The sequence below is a fragment of the Mustelus asterias genome, chromosome 15 (assembly GCF_964213995.1).
Source record: "Mustelus asterias chromosome 15, sMusAst1.hap1.1, whole genome shotgun sequence".
NCBI lineage: Eukaryota > Metazoa > Chordata > Chondrichthyes > Carcharhiniformes > Triakidae > Mustelus > Mustelus asterias.
The window spans coordinates 64879243-64896913 of record NC_135815.1 but is presented as its reverse complement, the minus strand read 5'-3'; the positions used below and the strand labels follow the sequence as shown (position 1 = coordinate 64896913).

General features: G+C 46.7%; 1 protein-coding gene across 1 annotated transcript in view; it reads left to right on the top strand.

Annotated features, from left to right (window-relative positions):
• The first annotated feature begins 6867 nt into the window (after window positions 1-6867).
• The window catches only part of acat2 (acetyl-CoA acetyltransferase 2), a 120379-nt gene continuing 109575 nt past the window's right edge, over window positions 6868-17671 (top strand). Inside the window, exon 1 of the mRNA XM_078230026.1 lies at window positions 6868-6980. Within this exon, the coding sequence (XP_078086152.1) occupies window positions 6929-6980 (52 nt within the window). The 5' untranslated portion in view covers window positions 6868-6928. The remainder of the gene's footprint in view (window positions 6981-17671) is intronic.

Below are 17671 nucleotides of genomic sequence, written 5' to 3'. Positions count from 1 at the left end.
TCTGAGTGAATTCTTTTTTTCTCAAATCCCCTCTGAATCCCCTGCCCTTTACCCTAAAACTATGCCTCCTCTTGGTTGACCCCTAAACCAAGGAACAGCTGCTTCCTATTTATGCTGTCCATACCCCATGTTATTCAGTTATATTATCAAAAAAGGGATAGACTGGCTCAGGTAACATTGCCCCGACCGTTTACATTAAAGGCATGGCTGGAAATATGGACATCAGAGGAGTGTACAATACTAGCTAGGTCTTGGGGGAATTCTGTTAGCTCCGTCCAACAGGAATGAACATTATGGCGGGATGGACTAATTTGTCCCTCTTTGTTTTAGGACCTGGATTAGAGCAGCAATACTTCAAGAGAGTTGTGTAGTTGTTATTAATCAACTTAGTTGTACCAATACATTGTGTTTTAACTTGTCAACATTCAAGTATCAGAAAGTCATTAAGTAAGTGCCCAGCCACCATGTCACTGCCCTTGGATGCATAATCAGAAATGAGAAACCCAAAGTGATATTACAGTCAGAAACAGGAGAATTCATAACAGGGAACAAAGAAATGGCTGAGGAACTAAACTCAAAGATGAAGATTTGTCCAAAGATGTGCGGGTTAGGTTGATTGGCCATGCTAAAAAATTGCCCTTAGTGTCCTGAGATGTGTAGGTTAGAGGGATTAGTGGGTAAATATGTAGGGATATGGGGGTAGGGCCTGGGTGGGATTGTGGTCAGTGCAGACTCGATGGGCCGAATGGCCTCTTTCTGTACTGTAGGGTTTCTATGATTTCTATGATTTCATACTTTGCTTCACAAAGCAAAACACGAATAACGAGCCAGAAATTTGAGAGAAATAGGTTTTAATGAGGCGTTGAAGGAAATCAGCATTAGTAGAGAAATGGTTTTGGGAAATTGATGGGATTGAAGGTGGATAAATCTCCAGGGCCAGATAGTCTTCATTCCAGAACACTTAAGGAAGTGGCCCTAGTAATAGTAGATCCATTGGTGGTCGTTTTTAAAAATTCTTTGGACTCTGAACTAGTTCCTACAGATTGGAGGGTAGCTAATGTAAGCCCATTATTCAAAAAGGGAGGTGGAGAGAAAACAGGAACTACAGACCAGTCGAGCCTAATATCAGTAATGGGGAAGTTATTAGAGTCCATTATCAAGAATTTCATAGCTCAGCATTTGAAAACCAGTGGTATAATCAAAGTCAGCATGGATTTACAAAGTGGAAATCATGCTTGATGAATATATTGGAATGCTTTGAGAATGTAACTAGTAGAGTTGACCAAGGAGAATGGGTGGATGTGGACAATTTAGACTTTCAGAAGGCTTTCAACAAGATCTCACACAGCAAACTATTATGTAAAGTTAAAGCACACTGGATTGTGGGTAGTGTTTTGAAATGGATAGAAAGCTGGTTAGCAGACAGGAAGCAAAGAGTTGACATAAATGGGTCTTTTTGAATTAGCAGGCAGTGACTTGTGGAATCCTGCAGAGATCTGTGCTGGAACCCCAGCTATTCACTATATATATTAATGATTTAGATGAGGGAACTAAATGAAATATCTCCAAATTTGCAGATGAGACAAAGCTCTGTGGGAGGGTGAGCCGTGAGGAGGATGCAGAGATACTTCAGCATGATTTGGACAAGTTGAGTGAGTAGGATAATGATTGGCAGATGCAGTATTATTTGGATAAATGTAAGTTTATCCAGTTTGTTGGCAAAAACAGGAAGGCAGATTACTACTTGAATGGTCATAAATTAGGAGAAGCGAATTTGCAATGAGATCAAGTTGGCCTCATACACCAGTCACTGAAGGTAAGCATGCAGGTGAGGCCACACCTGGAATACTGTGTGCAGTTTTGGTCTCCTTATCTGAGGAAGGGTGGTCTTGCTATAGAGGGAGTACAGAGAAGGTTTACCAGACTGATACCTGGGATGGCAGGACTGACATATGAGGAGAGATTTGCTAGGTTAGGATTGTATTCGCTGGAGTTCAAAAGAATGAGGGGGGAAATCACATAGAAACCTATAAAATCCTAATAGGACGACAGGGTAGATCCAAGGCTGGTGTTCCCGATGGTGGGGAAGTCCAGAACCAGGGGTTACAGGCTGAGGTTACAGGGTAGATGGTTTAGGACAGAGATGAGGAGAAATCTTTTCACCCAGAGAGTGGTCAGCCTGTGGAATTTACTACCACAGAAATTAGTTGAGGGTAAAACATTGCATGTTTTCAAGAAGCAGTTAGATATAGCACTTGAGATGAAAGGAATCAAAGGATATGGGGGGGGCGGGGGGGAAGGCGGGATCAGGCTATTGAGTTGGATGATCAGACATGATCATAATGAATAAGGTCATGCCTAGCAAATTTGAATTTTTTGAGGAGGTGACCTGGTGTGTAGATGAGGGCAGTGCAGTTGATGTAGTTTATCTGGATTTCAACAACATCTTTGACAAGGTCCCACTTGGGAGACTTGTAAAGAAGGCAAATGCACATGGGATACAGGGTAATTTGATAAAGTGAATTCAAAAATTGGCTCAGTTGAATGGTGTGGAGATGCCGGCGTTGGACTGGGGTGAACACAGTAAGAAGTTTCACAACACCAGGTTAAAGTCCAACAGGTTTATTTGGTAGCAAATACCATAAGCTTTCGGAGCACTGCTCCTTCGTCAGATGGAGTGGAAATGTGCTCTCAAACAGGGCACAGACACAACATCAAGTTACAGAATACTAATTAGAATGCGAATCCCTACAGGCAGCCAGGTCTTAAATGTACAGACAATGTGGTGGAGGGAGCATTAAACACAGGTTAAAGAGATGTGTATTGTCTCCAGACAGAACAGCTAGTAAGATTCTGCAAGCCCAGGAGGCAAGCTGTGGGGGTTACTGATAATGTGACATAAATCCAACATCCCGGTTTAGGCTGTCCTCATGTGTGCGGAGAGTCGCTGAGCAGACACTGATAGCCAAGTTCCGCACACATGAGGACGGCCTAAACCAGGATGTTGGATTTATGTCACACTATCAGTAACCCCCACAGCTTGCCTCCTGGACTTGCAGAATCTCACCAGCTGTTTTGTCTGGAGACAATACACATCTCTTTAACCTGTGTTTAATGCTCCCTCCACCCATATTGTCTGTACCTTTAAGACCTGGCTGGCTGTAGGGATTCACATTCTAATCAGTATTCTGCAATTTGATTTTGTGTCTGTGCCCTGTTTGAGAACACATTTCCACTCCATCTGACGAAGGAGCAGTGCTCCGAAAGCTTATGGTATTTGCTACCAAATAAACCTGTTGGACTTTAACCTGGTGTTGTGAAACTTCTTACTCAGTTGAATGGGACAGAGGGTGATGATAGAAGGCTGCTTTAATGGCTGGATGCCAGTGTCCAGTGGCATACCACAGGGATCTGTCCTGGGTCCCCTATTTTGTGTCATTTATCTAAATGACATAGATGATTTTGTTGGGGGTAGGATTAGTAAGTTTGCAGATGACACAAAGATTGGCTAGGTGGTTCACAGTGAGGCTGGGTGTCTTGGGCTACAAGACAATATAGACAGGATGGTCAAATGGGCAGATAAGTGACTGATGGAATTTAACCATGAAAAGTGTGAGGAGATACACTTTGGAAGGAGTAATTTGACAAAGAAGTATTCAATGAACAGCATGACACTAAGAAGTTCGTGTAGAACAAAGGAACCTTGGCATGTTTGTGCATAGATCTCTGGAGGTGCAAGGGCATGTCAATAAGGTAGTTAAAAAGGCATATGGGACACTTGTTTTTATCAATCGAGGCATAGATTACAAAAGCAGGGAAGTCATGTTAGAGTTGTATAGAACTTTGGTGAGGCCACAGCTAGAGTACTGTGTGCATTTGTGATCACCATATTATAGGAAGAATGTGATTGCACTAGAGGGGATGTAGAGGAGATTCAGCAGGATGCTGCCTGGGACATTTAAATTATGAAGAGAGATTGGATTGGCTTGGGTTGTTTTCGTTGGAGCAGAGAAGACTGACGGGTGACCTGATCGAGGTGTACAAGATTATGAGGGGCATGGACAGAGTGGATAAGGAGCAGCTGTTCCCATTAGTTGAAGGGTCAGTCATGAGGGGACACAATTTCAAGATCAGGGACAGGAGGTTTAAGAGGGATGTGAGGAAAAACCTTTTACCCAGAGGGTGATGATGGTCAGGAATGTGCTAGTAGAGTTGCCTCACATCCTTTAAAATGTACCTGGATGAGCACTTGGCATGTCATAAATTTCAAGGCTATGGGCCAAGTGCTGGTAAATGGGATTAGGTGGAATGTCAGGTGTAGGTGCAGACTCGATGGGCTGAAGGCTCGATGGGCTTCTGCACTGTATGATTCTATGATTCTAACACCATGGGATCTTTACTGTCTTCCTAGGTTTAACATGCCAGCTAACAGTACAATACTCCCTCAGACTGAAATGCCAGCCTAGATTACATGTTGGTAATAATCTTGAAGCTGCAACCTTCTGATTCAACATGCCAGTAACTGGGCCAAATAAGCACTGTAGAAGAACTTGGCTAGTTTGGTACCAAAGAACTTCAATTAGCTGAATGGCCTATTTTCATCCTTACCTTCTAAGATTTCTCTTTGTTTTTGGACATTACTTATCACCATTGGTATTTGAGTTCTTATTTTAGCAATTCTTTTAAACTTTCAGAATAAGACCATAGAGTAGTACAACATAAAATAAAACTATATAGCCCACTGAGTCTACACCATCCTTTTCAAGCGTTGCCCTCTAACTTGGGTCAACTGACAGCGTGAGCAAAGACACTCAAATTCCTGAATTATTGTACAACAATCTCCTTTACTGTACTGTACCAAATTACCACAAAATTACACCAGGAATCAAACTTCATTATACACAAAGCAACTAGTCTCTGAATTACTTTTTTATATACAACGTAACTAACCTCTGACGTAGTCTATTTTACACATGTGTATTCAGAACATGTCAAAACTTCACAAAATATCCAAACTCACGACTTGGACTTAGAAATACTGGCCTGAATTTTACTGTCCTATCCACTATGGGAATTGGAGCGGGCGAGGGGAGAGGTCCATTGACCTCGGGCGGGATTTATGGTTTCAGGACGAGCGAGGCCATAAAATCCTGCCCATTACCTGTGGTGAGACGAAGTGATCAGATTCCCTGCTGATGGGTTTTGTTTCAATGTTTCCGAGTCCCAGACTCAGGGTCTTTAATCCCAGGTTACTGTTATCAATATCCATGTGTCTCTTTGCCTTATAGAGATCTTGCTGGTACTGATCATGCTTATAATTACGTACTCCAAGGATAGGCACTAATCAATCACTGTCTTTTTGGTCGCAAGTACTGAGAGTGGTGCCTCTGTCAGGCGTCGTAATTCTCTCAGGAACATGACATACAGGCAGCTGTGTTTCATAGAATCCCAACAGTGCAAAAGGATGCCAGTTGGCCATCAAGTGCACCAACTCTCTGCAGAACATCTTACTCTGCTGGTCGATCTGTCAGTTTCCTTCTATCAACAGCAAAATCAACAGGTTTCCGAGCTTTTTCCAACAAGAACTCAATTTAAGAAATAATTTATACATTTAAAATTTGTTGGTCAAACTAGGAATTGAACAATGGGAGGTCTTCAAAGAGGAGATAGTTTGGGTAAAGCATAGACACATAAGGTGGAATTTTATGGCCTTGCTCTCCCCGAAACCGTAAAATCCCGCCTGAGGTTAACAGACTTTTCCATTTTCTCAGATTCCTGTCGTGGCCGTGGCTGTAAAATTTTGGCCAATATTCCAAAGGGGGCAAGAAAGAAAACTAGAACTTCCTGGACAAAAAAGGACATATGGGACCTTTCATATCCCCATTAAACCAAATGCTTATTTGCCTGTTAACATATGACACTTTTGGCACACTGCTCTAAATCTCGATTATGCATTGGTCTTCAGGGAGTGGTGTTTGTTGATTTGCAGCTGTAAGGAAATCCTGAATCAAATAGGAATCTAATCTTACCTGTAACCACAAACTGAAATGAATTGGAACTGTAGCACAGTGGTTAGCACTGCTGCTTCACAGCTCCAGGGTCCCGGGTTCGATTCCCGGCTCGGGTCACTGTCTGTGTGGAGTTTGCACATTCTCCTCGTGTCTGCGTGGGTTTCCTCCGGGTGCTCCGGTTTCCTCCCACGGTCCAAAGATGTGCAGGTTAGGTTGATTGGCCAGGTTATAAATTGCCCCTTAGAGTCCTGGGATGTGTAGGTTAGAGGGATTGGCGGGTAAAATATGTGGGGGTAGGGCCTGGGTGGGATTGTGGTCGGTGCAGACTCGATGGGCTGAATGGCCTCCTTCTGCACTGTAGGGTTTCTATGATTTCTATTTCTAGATGTTCAAAACCATGAAAGGTCTGGACAGAATATGGAGGGAGAAAGTGTTTCTGTTGGCGGGAGGATCAAGAACCAGAGAACATCGATTTAAGGTCTTTGGCAAAAGAAGCAAGAGTTGCATGTGGAAAAAAACATTTTAGTTGAGATCTGGAGTGCGCTGCCTGAGTGTAATGTAGTCAGATTCAAACGTGGCCCGGGTAACACCTGAAGAGGAAAAACAATGCAGGGCTACCAGCAAACAGCGTGGACTGGTACTAGATGAGTTATTTTTATTGAGAGTCGGTGTAGATACGACCGAATGGCATTCTGTGCTGTTAAAATTCTATGAATCCAATATGAAATATCAGATTATAATATCCATAGATTACACTAGATGTAGTCCATATTCATTTTGAAAAGAATGTTGAATATAAGAAAATAATTAAAATAAATGTTTTCTTTCTTGGCTCAAGGAGATGACTATGAGCTGAATGTGGGCGGGGTTGAACATAGCCCCACCCCGCTGTTTCCTGAACACTCACTTCCATCGCCATGAATCAGGATGAGGATGTTGTTATTGTCTCTGCTGCCAGAACCCCGATCGGTGAGAATACTCGGCTCGGTTTGCGGGGCGGGGGTCAGGGAGAAGCTGCGCGCTTTCTTTCCTGTCAGGCTGTGTGCGGAGCCGGCTTGTTGTGTGAAGGGTTGGCAGTCGCGGCCTATCCTTCCTTCACTCCCTAACCCAGCCTCAGAGCTGGCAGCCAATCGGAAACTGTCTCACTGCCTGGCATGATGCTCACACCGGCATCTGATTGCTTGTTTTCTTTCACAGGAAATGAGTGAGGGTAAGAGAAACAAAAAAATATTCACACTCTTTAAACTCAATGTAATCAATTTTCCAAATCCTAAAGCCTTTATCAAAATCATAGAATCCCAACAGTGCAGAAGGAGGCCATTTGGCCCATCAGGCCTGCACCGACCACAATCCCCCATACCCCATGCATTTTACCCCAGCTAGTCCCCCTGACACTAAGGGGCAATTTGGCATAGCCAATCCACCTGCCCCGCACATCTTTGGAATGTGAGAGGAAACCGGACCATTCGGTTTCCTCCCATATGTTGAACTGGGAACGCAAAATCCAAAGATGTGTGGGTTAGGTTGATTGGCCAGGTTAAAAATTGCCCCTTAGAGTCCTGAGATGCGTAGGTTAGAGGGATTAGCGGGTAAATATGTGAGGGTAGGGCCTGGGTGGGATTGTGGTCGGTGCAGACTCGATGGGCCGAATGGCCTCCTTCTGCACTGTCGGGTTTCTATGATTTCTATAAATGTCTCTTGGCTCCATGGAGCCCCATCTCGCAATCCAAAAATCAGAAAACTGGCAGCATTTCAGCTACTTACGGTTTCTTTGAAAGAAAGCTGTGGTGAACCATCGTTGGTTCCCACTAGGTAGTACTGAGCCAGGGTCTGGCCAGTACTACGAGTATGTATATATGTTGCTGTTGGGGTTAGGGATGGGTTGTTCTACTTGTTGCTGTTGGGGTTAGGGTTGGGCAGTTACACCTGTATTATAGTTATTATGGTACATCCCAGTCGGGCTCCGCTTCCTGGGAGAGGTATAAAGGTCACTGCTCTGTCTGGGACCCCTCAGTCTGGGATCGTGTACTATACATGGTAGCTTCGTTGTAATAGTAAATAAAAGCCTTTATTTCCTTGAGCATCTCAAGCCTCGTGTGTGATAACGCGCATCAATTTTATTCACTATTAATTAAACTCTCGTCGTTAAAAAAAAAAGAAAATGATACAGAGAGTATGGAGCAAATGTTAAAACCCGAACGTCTTACACTGGATCCACGTGCGGCGGGCGCCTCTAACACCTTCGACCACTGGTTGAAATGTTTTGAGGACTACCTTGCAGCCTCCGCAGCGGTCACCACAGACGACGACAGACTCCGGGTCCTCCACGCAAGGGTAAGCGACACCGTATATCTCGCGATCCGTGCGGCCACCAACTACACAAGGGCCCTCGAGCTTCTTAAGAAGCGTTACATTAAACCGCCAAACGAGATGCATGCTCGATGCCTCTTAGCCACTCGACGACGGCAGCCCGGCGAAATGACGGAAGAGTACGTGAACGAGCTCCTACAGCTAGCCAGGGGCTGTAACTGCAAAGCAGTGTCGGCAGACCAGAACATGAACGACCTCGCTCGAGATGCGTTTGTGGCGGGAATCGGATCATCTTATATCCGACTCAGACTGTTGGAGCAAGGTAATCTTGATCTCACTAAGTCGATAGAACTAGCGGATACGTTGGAGACGGCCTCCAAAAGCCTAGTATTGTATCCCGAAGACCACGTGGAGACAATGTGGCAGGAGCAGTCGCTGATCCCTCCTCGTCCCTCGGGTTCGAAAAGCTGCGTGATGGCGTGCCCACACTCGGGCCTGACGATGGCAGCAGCTCCGGGCGGCCCGCGGTGTTACTTCTGTGGGGGAGTGAAGCACACTTGGCAGCGATGTCCCGCTAAAGCTGTGTTGTGCTCCGCCTGCGGTAAGAAGGGGCACTATTCGAAGGTATGCCGATCCAAACTTACTTCCAGGAACAGCAGTGCGGCCTGCGACTCCCCGGAGCCCGGTTCTTCGTCGTCGGCATCGTCGAGGCTTTCGTCCACGTGCGAGGCTAGGACGCCGCCATTACAGTCGACGGAGTCGCAAGTGATGCGCAACCACCAGGGGTGGCTGATTTTGGCGCCATCACCCATGTGCGACCTATGGGAGCAGCCATGTTGGTTGGCACCGACCGCGAACGACCAGCAGGGGTCATCTTCATCTATCTCAGCTGCCTGCAGTGGCGCTCACGAACCAACGGTGGCGTCGATCATCCTGGACCAGGCCAAGCCTCACCGACTCGACAAGTCTATGATGGACATTCAGGTAAACAAACACTTGATTTATTGTCTGTTTGACAGCGGGAGCACTGAGAGTTTTATTCACCCAGACGCTGTGAAGCGGTGTGGCCTCCAGATCCAACCTGTCAAACAGACGATTTCGATGGCATCAAGGTCCCGGTCTGTCACCGTGCTAGGGAGTTGCATGGTAAATTTAACGGTGCAGGGCACGGTTTACGAGCGCTTCAAGCTCCTGGTGTTACCGCACCTTTGCGCGCCAATACTCCTCGGACTAAATTTCATGGTCCACTTGAAGAGTGTAACCCTACAGTACGGTGGGCCAGTCCCTCCGCTTTCAGTGGGAGAACAGCAGCTTCCAAATTGCCCAACGCGCCCCGCCTGTAGCCTCTCGACGCTGAAGATTACCACACCCTCCCTGTTCCAGAATCTTGTGCCAGGCTGCAAGCCCATCGCGACTAAGAGTAGGCGTTACAGCGCTGAGGATCGGATCTTCATTCGATCTGAAGTTCAGCGGCTCCTCAAGGAAGGGATCATCCAACCTAGCGCTAGTCCATGGAGAGCGCAGGTCGTGGTGGTCAAGAGTGGGAACAAACCCCGGATGGTCATTGACTAGAGTCAGACCATTAATAGATACACGCAGCTGGATGCGTATCCCCTCCCGTGCATATCTGACATGGTCAACCAGATTGCGCCGTACCGGGTGTTCTCCACCATAGACCTCAAGTCTGCCTACCACCAACTCCCCATTCGCCCAGAGGACCGACAATACACGGCTTTTGAGGCGGATGGTCGCTTGTATCACTTTCTAAGGGTTCCTTTTGGTGTCACCAATGGGGTCTCGGTCTTCCAGCGTGCTGTGGACCGAATGGTGGACCATAACGGACTGCGGGCTACCTTCCCGTACCTGGATAACGTCACCATCTGCGGCCATGACCAGCAGGACCACGACACAAATCTCCTTAAGTTCCTACGCACTGCATCTCGCCTGAACCTGACCTACAACAGGGAGAAGTGTGTATTTCGTACGCGCCGTTTAGCCATCCTCGGATACGTGGTGGAAAACGGGGTCCTTGGCCCTGATCCAGACCGTATGTGTCCCCTCCTTGAACTTCCCATGCCCACTAGCGCAAAAGCACTGAGAAGATGCTTAGGCTTCTTCTCTTACTACGCACAGTGGGTTCCCAATTACGCGGACAAAGCCCGTCCGCTCATCAAGTCCACCTCTTTTCCCCTAACACCAGAGGCTCGGTTGGCCTTTGATAAACTAAAAGCCGACATCGCGAAAGCCACGATGCACGCTGTTGATGAGTCCATCCCCTTTCAGGTGGAGAGCGATGCATCTGATTTCGCCCTGGCCGCCACACTTAACCAGGCGGGCAGGCCCGTCGCCTTTTTTTCCCGCACCCTCCAAGGCCCCGAAATTCGACATTCAGCGGTGGAAAAGGAGGCCCAGGCCATTGTGGAGGCCGTCAGGCATTAGCGCCATTACTTGACGGGAAAACGGTTCACCCTGATCACGGACCAGCGGTCCGTGGCGTTCATGTTCAATAACACGCTGCGGGGCAAGATCAAGAACGACAAGATCTTGAGGTGGAGAATCGAACTCTCCACCTATAATTATGACATCATGTATCATCCAGGGAAACTCAACGAGCCCTCGGATGCCCTGTCGCGTGGAACATGCGCCAGTATACAGGAGGACCATTTGCAGGCTCTCCATAATGACCTATGCCATCCTGGGGTCACTCGGCTCTACGACTTCGTAAAAGCCCGCAACCTGCCCTACTCGGTGGAGGATGTCAGGTCCATAACGAGAAGTTGTCGGGTATGCGCGGAATGCAAACCGAACTTTTACCGACCTGACCGGGCACAACTAGTCAAGGCCACTCGTCCCTTCGAAAGACTGAGTGTGGACTTTAAGGGCCCCCTTCCCTCGACAGATCGGAATGTGTACTTCCTCAACATCATTGATGAGTACTCGAGATTCCCTTTTGTTATTCCCTGCTCTGATACACCCGCTGCCACGGTTATCAAGGCATTCCGTGATCTTTTTACTCTGTTCGGGTACCCCTGCTACATTCACAGCGATAGGGGCTCGTCGTTCATGAGCGATGACTTGAGGCAATACCTGCTCTCATACGGGATTGCCTCTAGTAGAACCACGAGCTACAACCCTAGGGGTAACGGACAGGTGGAACGTGAGAATGCTACAGTCTGGAAGGCTGTCTTACTGGCGTTGAAGTCAAAAAGCCTTCCAGTCTCCCGTTGGCAAGAGGTGCTCCCTGATGCGCTCCATTCCATACGCTCACTCCTGTGTACGGCAACCAACGCTACTCCTCATGAGAGGCTGTTTTCATTCCCTCGGAAGTCTTCCTCTGGGACCTCATTACCGTCTTGGTTGACGTACTCAGGACCTGTCCTCCTGCGGCGACATGTAAGGGCCCGCAAGTCCGACCCTTTGGTTGAACAGGTCCATCTCCTCCACGCCAACCCTCAGTATGCCTATGTGGCATACCCTGACGGGCGAGAGGACACGGTCTCGATTCAAGACCTGGCGCCAGCAGGGGACGTAGAAACCCCTGTCGCTCCCATACCTCCTGTTAGAGACCCCCCAACTATTGTTTCCCCTCCTGACACGGCGCGGCCAGCATCGGGACCATCACTTAACCCTTTTACTCCCGTGTACAGCTTGCCTGAGTCCAGGAGATGGTCACCACTTCAGGGCGTGTCGGAACTCAACGGATTATCATCACCTCGGGGTCAGCCGGCCCGTGAGACTGTGGAGGAACCGTTGGACATCGCCTTGGGGAGAACGCCACCGCGAGTGCCTACTCCGGTGTCATCACCGGTGTTGAGGAGGTCACAACGACGGTGCGGTCCCCCTGACCGTCTGAACTTATAGACTGATGACAAATTATTCTGGTTTTTTTGTACCCCGCCGGCCTTTGTCTTCAAAGGAGGGGTGAATGTGGTGAACCATCGTTGGTTCCCACTAGGTAGTACTGAGCCAGGGTCTGGCCAGTACTACAAGTATGTATATATGTTGCTGTTGGGGTTAGGGATGGGTTGTTCTACTTGTTGCTGTTGGGGTTAGGGTTGGGCTGTTACACCTGTATTATAGTTATTATGGTACATCCCAGTCGGGCTCCGCCTCCTGGGAGAGGTATAAAGGTCACTGCTCTGTCTGGGACCCCTCAGTCTGGGATCGTGTACTATACATGGTAGCTTCGTTGTAATAGTAAATAAAAGCCTTTATTTCGTTGAGCATCTCAAGCCTCGTGTGTGATAACGCGCATCAAAAACAAAGATCCAAATCCCTTAATATAAAAGCAAAATACTGCGGATGCTGGAATCTGAAACAAAAACAGAAAAAACTGGAAAATCTCAGCAACCCTGACAGCATCTGTGGAGAGAGAATAGAGTCATCCACAGATGCTGTCAGACCGGCTGAGTTCCAGCATTTTCTATTTTTGGATCAAAAACCTTAAATGGGTATAGTTAAAACGGCAAAGAACATTTAGAGAAAGCCAGTTAATTTACAAAAAGAATATTCGGTTTGTAAACATGGACAAAGCCAGCATTCCATTTCTATACTAATGAATGTGAACATTTCAATTTTTTTCTATTCATTGTTGGATGAGCTGCCTTTTTGTACTGCTACAGTCCTTGTGGTGTAGGTACACCTACAGTGTTGTTAGGAAGGGAGTTCCAGGATTTTGACTCAACAACAGTGAAGGAACAGCAAAATGGTTCTAAATCATGATGGTGTGTGACTTAGAGGGAATTTGCAGGTGGTGGTATTCCTATGCACCTGCTTTCCTTGAGCTTTTAGGTGATAAAAGACCTGTGTTTGGGAGGTACTGTTGAAGAAGCTTGGATGAGTTGCTGCTCTGCCTCTTGTAGATTGATATTTGCTGTCACTGTGCATCAGTGATGGATGGAGGGAATGTTGAAGGTTGTGGATACGGTACCAATGAAGTAGGCTGGTTGGACTTGGATGATGTTGAGCTTTCTTAAGTCTTGATGGAGAAGCACTTATTCAGGCAAATAGATAGGCTTTGGAGATTCAGGAGATGAGTTACGTGCTGCAAGATTTCTAGCCTCTGCCCTGTTCTTGTAGCTTCAGTATTTATATGGCTAGTCCAGTTGAGTTTCTGGTCAATGGTAACCTCCAGGACGTTGATAGCAGGGGATTCGACATTAGTGATGCCAATGAATGTCAAGAGGCGATGGTTAAATTCTCTCTTGTTGGAGATGGCCGTTGTCTGACATTATGTGGCGTGGATGTTACTTGTCACTTACCAGTCCAAGGCTGAATGTTGTTCAGGTATTGCTGCATATGACATGGTCTACTTCCATATCTAAGGAGTTGAAATTGTTGCTGGACATTGTGCAATCATTGGTGAACATCCTCACTTCTGACTTTATGGTGGAGAGAACATAGAACATTACAGCGCAGTACAGGCCCTTCGGCCCTCGATGTTGCGCCGACCTGTGAAACGAATCTAAAGCCCATCTAACCTACATTATTCCAGTATCATCCATATGTTTATCCAATGACCCTTTAAATGCCCTTAATGTTGACGAGAACACTATTGTTGCAGGCAGGGCATTCCACGCCCTTACTACTCTCTGAGTAAAGAACCTACCTCTGACATCTGTCCTATATCTATCACCCCTCAATTTAAAGCTATGTCCCCTCGTGCTAGCCATCACCATCCGAGGAAAAAGGCTCACACTGTCCACCCTATCTAATCCTCTGATCATAGAACCATAGAAAATTACAGCTCTTGTCTGTGCCGAACCATTTTATGCCTAGTCCCACTGACCTGCACTTGGACCATATCCCTCCACACCCCTCTCATCCATGAACCCATCCAAGTTTTTCTTAAATGTTAAAAGTGACCCCGCATTTACCACTTTATCCGGCAGCTCATTCCACACTCCCACCACTCTCTGCGTGAAGAAGCCCCCCCTAATATTCCCTTTAAACTTTTCTCCTTTCACCCTTAACCCATGCCCTCTGGTTTTTTCTCCCCTAGCCTCAGCGGAAAAAGCCTGCTTGCATTCACTCTATCTATACCCATCAAAATCTTATACACCTCTATCAAATCTCCCCTCAATCTTCTACGCTCCAGGGAATAAAGTCCCAACCTATTCAATCTCTCTCTGTAACTCAGCTTCTCAAGTCCCGGCAACATCCTTGTGAACCTTCTCTGCACTCTTTCAATCTTATTTACATCCTTCCTGTAAAAAAGGAAGGAGACAAAAGGCGGGTAACTATAGGCCGGTCAGCTTAACGTCTGTAGTAGGGAAAATGCTGGAATCCATTATTAAAGAGGAGATAGCAGGGCATCTGGATAGAAATGGTTCGATCAATCAGACGCAGCATGGATTCATGAGGGGAAAGTCGTGCTTGACGAACATGTTGGATTTTTATGAAGATGTGACTAGGGCGGTTGATGGAGGAGAACCGGTGGATGCGGTGTTTTTGGATTTCCAAAAGGCGTTTGATAAGGTGCCCCATAAAAGGCTGCTGAAGAAGATTAGGGCACACGGAGTTGGGGGTAGTGTGTTAAAGTGGATTGGGGACTGGCTATCCGACAGGAAGCAAAGAGTCGGAATAAATGGGTGTTTTTCCGGTTGGAGGAAGGTAACTAGTGGCGTGCCGCAGGGATCGGTACTCGGGCCGCAACTGTTTACCATTTATATAGATGATCTGGAGGAGGGGACGGAGTGTAGGGTAACGAAGTTTGCAGACGACACAAAGATAAGTGGAAAAGTGAATCGTGTGGAGGACGGAGAAGATCTGCAGAGAGATTTGGACAGGCTGAGTGAGTGGGCGAGGATATGGCAAATGGAGTATAACGTTGAGAAATGCGAGGTTATACACTTTGGAGGAAATAATAACAAATGGGATTACTATCTCAATGGAAACAAATTAAAACATGCTACCGTGCAAAGGGACCTGGGGGTCCTTGTGCATGAGACGCAAAAGCCCAGTCTGCAGGTACAACAGGTGATCAAGAAGGCAAATGGGATGTTGGCCTATATTGCGAAGGGGATAGAATATAAAAGCAGGGATGTCTTGATGCACCTGTACAGGGCATTGGTGAGGCCGCAGCTGGAATACTGTGTGCAGTATTGGTCCCCTTATATGAGGAAGGATATATTGGCATTGGAGGGAGTGCAGAGAAGGTTCACCAGGTTGATACCGGAGATGAGGGGTTTGGATTATGAGGAGAGGCTGAGGAGATTGGGTTTGTACTCGTTGGAGTTTAGAAGGATGAGGGGGGATCTTATGGAGACTTATAAGAATATGCGGGGGCTGGATAGGGTGGAGGCGGAGAGATTCTTTCCACTTAGGAAGTTAAAACTAGAGGACACAGCCTCAAAATAAAGGGGGGTCGGTTTAAGACAGAGTTGAGGAGGAACTTCTTCTCCCAGAGGGTGGTGAATCTCTGGAATTCTCTGCCCACTGAGGTGGTGGAGGCTACCTCGCTGAATATGTTTAAAGCGCGGATGGATGGATTCCTGATCGGTAAGGGAATTAAGGGTTATGGGGATCAGGCGGGTAAGTGGTACTGATCCACGTCAGATCAGCCATGATCTTATTGAATGGCGGGGCAGGCTCGAGGGGCTAGATGGCCTACTCCTGCTCCTATTTCTTATGTTCTTATGTTCCTGTAACTAGGTGACCAAAACTGTACACAATACTCCAAATTCGGCCTCGCCAATGCCTTATATAACCTTACCATAACACTCCAACTTTTATACTCGATACTCCGATTTATAAAGGCCAATGTACCAAAGGCACTCTTTACGACCCTATCCACCTGTGACGTCACTTTTAGGGAATTCTGTACCTGTATTCCCAGATCCCTCTGTTCAACTGCACTCTTCAGAGTCCTACCATTTACCCTGTACGTTCTTCTTTGGTTTGTCCTTCCAAAGTGCAATATCTCACACTTGTCTGCGTTAAATTCCATTTGCCATTTTTCAGCCCATTTTTCTAGTTGGTCCAAATCCCTCTGCAAGCTTTGAAAACCTTCCTCACTGTCCACTACACCTCCAATCTTTGTATCATCAGCAAACTTGCTGATCCAATTTACCACATTATCATCCAGATCATTGATATAGATGACAAACAACAATGGACCCAACACCGATCCCTGCGGCATACCACTAGTCACAGGCCTCCACTCAGAGAAGCAATCCTCCACAACCACTCTCTGGCTTCTTCCATTGTGCCAGTGTCTAATCCAATTTACTACCTCCCCATGTATACCTAGCGACTGAACCTTCCTAACTAACCTCCCATGAGGGACCTTGTCAAAGGCCTTGCTGAAATCCAGGTAGACAACATCCACCGCCTTCCCTTCATCCACTTTCCTGGTAACCTCCTCAAAAAACTCTAATAGATTGGTCAAACATGACCTACCACGCACAAAGCCATGTTGACTCTCCCTAATAAGTCCCTGTCTATCCAAATATTTGTAGATCCTATCCCTTATCACACCTTCCAATAACTTGCCCACCACCGACGTCAAACTTACTGGCCGATAATTTCCCGGATTTCTTTTGGAACCTTTTTTAAACAACGGAACAACATGAGCCACTCTCCAATCATCCGGCACCTCCCCCGTGAATACTGACATTTTAAATATGTCTGCCAGGGCCCCTGCAAGTTCAACACTAGCTTCCCTCAAGGTCCGTGGGAATACCCTGTCCGGTCCTGGGGATTTATCCACTCTGATTTGCCTCAAGACAGCGAGCACCTCCTCCCCTTTGATCTGTAAAGGTTCCATGACCTCCCTACCTGTTTGCCCTATTTCCGTAGACTCCATGCCCGTTTCCTCAGTAAATACGGATGCAAAAAAACCATTTACTATCTCCCCCATCTCTTTTGGTTCCATACACAGTCTACCACTCTGGTCTTCAAGAGGACCAATTTTATCCCTCACTATCCTTTTGCCCCTAACATACCTATAGAAGCTCTTTGGATTTTCCTTCACTCTGTCTGCCAAAGCAACCTCATGTCTTCTTTTAGCCCTCCTGATTTCCCTCTTAAGTAGCTTCTTGCACTTTTTATACTCCTCGAGCATCTGATGTGTTCCTTGCTGCCTGTACATTTCATACAACTCTCTCTTCCTGTTAATCAGTGTTACAATCTCCCTCGAGAACCAAGGTTCCTTATTCCTATTTACTTTGCCTTTAATCCTGACAGGAACATACAAACTCTGCACTCTCAAAATTTCTCCTTTGAAGGCCTCCCACTTTCCATTTCCATCCTTACCAGAGAACAGCCTGTGCCAATCCACACTTCCCAGATCCCTTCTCATTTCATCAAATTTGGCCTTTTTCCAGTTCAGAACTTCAACCCGAGGACCA